This window comes from Dendroctonus ponderosae, unplaced genomic scaffold (genome assembly GCF_020466585.1).
Source record: "Dendroctonus ponderosae isolate FM_Combo_2020 unplaced genomic scaffold, Dpon_F_20191213v2 Dpon_F_20191213_8, whole genome shotgun sequence".
Classification (NCBI taxonomy): domain Eukaryota; kingdom Metazoa; phylum Arthropoda; class Insecta; order Coleoptera; family Curculionidae; genus Dendroctonus; species Dendroctonus ponderosae.
The window spans coordinates 13,287,762-13,291,357 of record NW_026019016.1 but is presented as its reverse complement, the minus strand read 5'-3'; the positions used below and the strand labels follow the sequence as shown (position 1 = coordinate 13,291,357).

The window sequence follows — 3,596 nt, the reverse complement described above, 5'->3', positions numbered from 1 at the left end:
ATAATATATAGGGTATTTCATTTAGAAAAACACAACTTTGATACTTTTAGGGCTTTTGGGACACTCTGTACATGGCAAAAATATTTTTAAAATGTGCACCCGACAGGCGTCTGTGGATTCATCAAATAATACTTTTTAAAAATCAAACGGTTTAGCCGCAGAACGTGAAGAACCCTGTATATTATGGACCACACTGTACCACAAAGCCATATCGCTTAGGCAGCATTATTTTTAGTAAGTCGTCGTCTAATCGCTGCTGATACAAAGGCGTTTTCCTGTTCGGAAATCTACTTTTGTACTGTGTTGTTCTTTATAATACATTAAGAGGGTGTCCCCTTTATTTCACCAACACCTACCAGCAATGCTTGATCAGGAAAGTTAAAGCCGAGCCTTCTCAGATTCCCAGGTCCCGCCCGCACTCCCAAGCGACTCAGAACAGCCCAGTGGTGACGTCGCAAGGCTACAGTTCGGTCCCCAGGCGATATTTCCATATCGGAGCCGGGCTGGTGAGCCAGTGCAGCCTCCACTCGTGCACCTCCAGTGAGATCAGCAACGCGGTGCCTACCACTGTAGGGGAAAGCAGCGCCAACAGCTACACCACGTCGCTGAGCACCGACACTCTTTACTGGGAAGGTTCCACTGAGAACGCCTCGCGTCAGCTGAGCCAAAAGAGCAAAGGGGAGAGACAGTCGCAACAGGCGCAGTACGTCCAGTACAACCAGGTGAAGCCCAAGTCCTGGGACAACTTGACCACAAAGGCCTTCGGCGGCTACGGCTTCGGGTATGGATGTCTGGACACATCGGGAAGCAGGTGCAGCCAGAAGAACCACCCAAAGAAGCCCTCCAGCGCCATGCAGTATGTGCGGGTGGACAAAAGCGCGCCGCTCTACACGCCGCACACTCAGAGGCGCTACTTCCATCCGACCAAGTCCACTGAGAGTCTGCTCTCAGCCACGAAGTACCCAAGCGAGAGGCTGACCGAGCCCAGCTTGAGTTGCGAATGCTTGGATCCGGGCCTGCCTCCTTCTGAGCCTGCTGGCGACTCCAGGTTCTGCCCGAGCTCCCGCCCGAGACTTCTGAGTCCGACTGATCCAAACTTGGGGTACTACAGCGCCAGCAGGCGCGCCTCCAGAACGGAGCCTCCAAGTGGAAAACCCCCGGTTACCACCAGTTCTGAAGCCACCCGACTATGAGGATGCAGTGGGTTTCCTCGAATGCTGCCGCTGGATTGGACAATTCTTACCCCACTCAATATACAGGGTGCCACAATTAGTAACATTTTATGCAGGGGGACTCAAAGTTGCTGTCATTAGTGTAGAGCCTAGAGGGCTTGTTTGTTGGTATACAGGGAGGCCACCGAAAGTTGTGAAAAAACAATATCTAGAGATATTCGGGAAATGGCGTCAATTCTTGAATCGCCCTGAGTCGAAAGTCCACGTAGCTCAAACAACGAAACCTACAAAGAGCCAAAATCTTATTTAGCCAGTTTTGCGGCGTTTTTTGTGAGATTTTTGGCATTTTTTCCCTGAAATCTGGCCCTCAATGGCTAAAACACACATTATTCTAGTCATTTTATTGGTAAATATCAGCACAACAAATTTTAGCATTAGGAAGACAATTGTTTAACGTGCGTGAGAAAACCGGTTTTTGTTAACAGTAGTAACCTAAACATGTTTCCACGTTTACTGTACTTACTTATCGGCAAATTTACCAACTTCAAAGGCAACGATTGATGAAAAAACATGTGCTTGTGCTTAGTTATAGAATGTTTAATAAAATTTTGTTACATTGTTTAACTGTGCCTCATTTTATGGGTGTTTGTCCTCAATTTCAGTTAAGTCATATGGACAAATGTGAGGGGAAAAAGTAAAAATTAACATTTTTTAGCTCCTATCGACCTTAAAGCTGCCCAATCATGGCATTTTACAAATTTACGGTATTTTCGGGGCATACAATCAAAACTTTTCCTTTATTTTAGTGAAATTATGTGCATTTTTATGTTATTTTATTATTTTCATGCTGTGAAAATTTCACATTCTTCGGAGTTTTTAGACTCGAATTATGAATTTTTTTTCAGTATCCGCGCTTGACAGAAATTTTTGTTATGCCTTCTTTAGGTTCATGTATTTCCCAAAAATCTTAACTTTTGTTTATTTCAGTGAAATTCTCAGCAGTTGTATATTTGTTTCTTATTTTCATGCTGTGAAAATTTCAGATCCTTCGGAGTTTTTAGACTCGAATTATGATTTTTTTTCAGTAGCCCCGCTTGACAGAAATTTCTGTTTTGCGTTCTTTAAGTTCATGAATTTCCCAAAAATCTGAAAATTGGTTAATTTCAGTGAAATTCGGCGCAGCTGTATATTTGTTTCTTATTTTGTTGCTGTGAAAATTTCAGATCCTGCGGAATTTTGAAACCCGAATTATGAATTTTTCTGTGAATGAAAGTAAAATGAAAATTTCTGTTTTGCCTTTTTTAGGTTTATGAATTTCCCAAAATTCATAACTTTTCTCAAATTCAATGATATTAAGCGCAGTTGTAGATTCGGTGGTTATTTTTACGCTGTTAAAATTTCGGATCTTTAAGAGTTTTCAAACCCGAATTAGAAACTTTTTATGTACCCGCGTTTGTTAGAAACTGCTGTTTTGCATACTTTCAGTTCATCAGTTTCTGAAAAATCAGAACTTTTGTGCATCTTGATAAAATCCAACACAGACAGTTGTAGATTTGTTCATTATATACAGGATCAGAAAGTTTCTGTTTGTTTCGGCCTTTCAAACCAGAAGTACGATTGTTTTAATTAGCGGCACTTATTATAAGTTGCTGATTTGCATACTTTCTTTAATTCTTTTAATTTTCTTTAATCAAATTAAGCCCAATCGAAGGCTGGAGTCTTATAAAGAGGCTCTGAAAATTTCAGACTGTTTGGAGTTTGCAAGCTGGAACTACATTTTTTTATTTGCTACGCCGGCTAACTGGAAATGCGATGGAAAATTCACTGTGATTTTTACATTTGGAGCGACATTTGAATGATGAGTTTGTTTATTCGCTTATAAGCTACATATATTTTCTGAATTAATTTTTTTATGAATTATTAGTGATTTTTGTGCGTAAAAAGCTCTTTAAGGTGGGCGAAAAGAACAGCTGAACAAAATAGGCACTTTGCTAGATAGACCACTTTTCCGAATCTGGAATCTCGTTATCATGTATAGAAAAACGTATAATAATAGAAATAACCAAAACATGTTTTTTAAAATCCCAAAAAAAGAAGTCTCCAGGAAAGTATCAACTAAATATAATAAAAATAAACTAAACATTAATACATCTCGTAATTGCTCTTCGGTCGAAGTACGCCCCTGACTTTGGGGGAGCCTGGCGGCGAGTAGTCAGGGTCTGGAATAAAGGGCGGCGCCACGTTCAATGGGGGGCTCCTTTGGCCGCCCTGCCGCCCAATTTTGGCGGTTTTAGGCTCCTGCCGGTAGGCGCTAGGAGGCGGCGGCACCGTATTGAAAGAGCGGGGCGGCGTGTGATCTGCAAGGACAAAACCCTGCCACTTTGATCGCATTTTGCCCTCCAAACAGGGGCGGATCCAGCTTTA

At 41.9% G+C, this 3,596-nt stretch overlaps 2 protein-coding genes across 3 annotated transcripts in view; one reads left to right on the top strand and one right to left on the bottom strand.

The window, feature by feature from the left end:
• LOC109539499 overlaps positions 1–1,793 on the top strand; it is an 8,636-nt gene extending 6,843 nt beyond the window's left edge. For both annotated transcript variants that reach the window (XM_048668936.1, XM_048668937.1), the window contains one exon: positions 399–1,793. In XM_048668936.1, the coding sequence (XP_048524893.1) occupies positions 399–1,193 (795 nt within the window). In that variant the 3' untranslated portion in view covers positions 1,194–1,793. The remainder of the gene's footprint in view (positions 1–398) is intronic.
• Positions 1,794–3,276: 1,483 nt separating this feature from the next.
• Positions 3,277–3,596, bottom strand: part of LOC109539500 — a 5,260-nt gene continuing 4,940 nt past the window's right edge. The window contains exon 8 of the mRNA XM_048668935.1: positions 3,277–3,529. Coding sequence (XP_048524892.1) covers positions 3,315–3,529 — 215 coding nt within the window. The 3' untranslated portion in view covers positions 3,277–3,314. The remainder of the gene's footprint in view (positions 3,530–3,596) is intronic.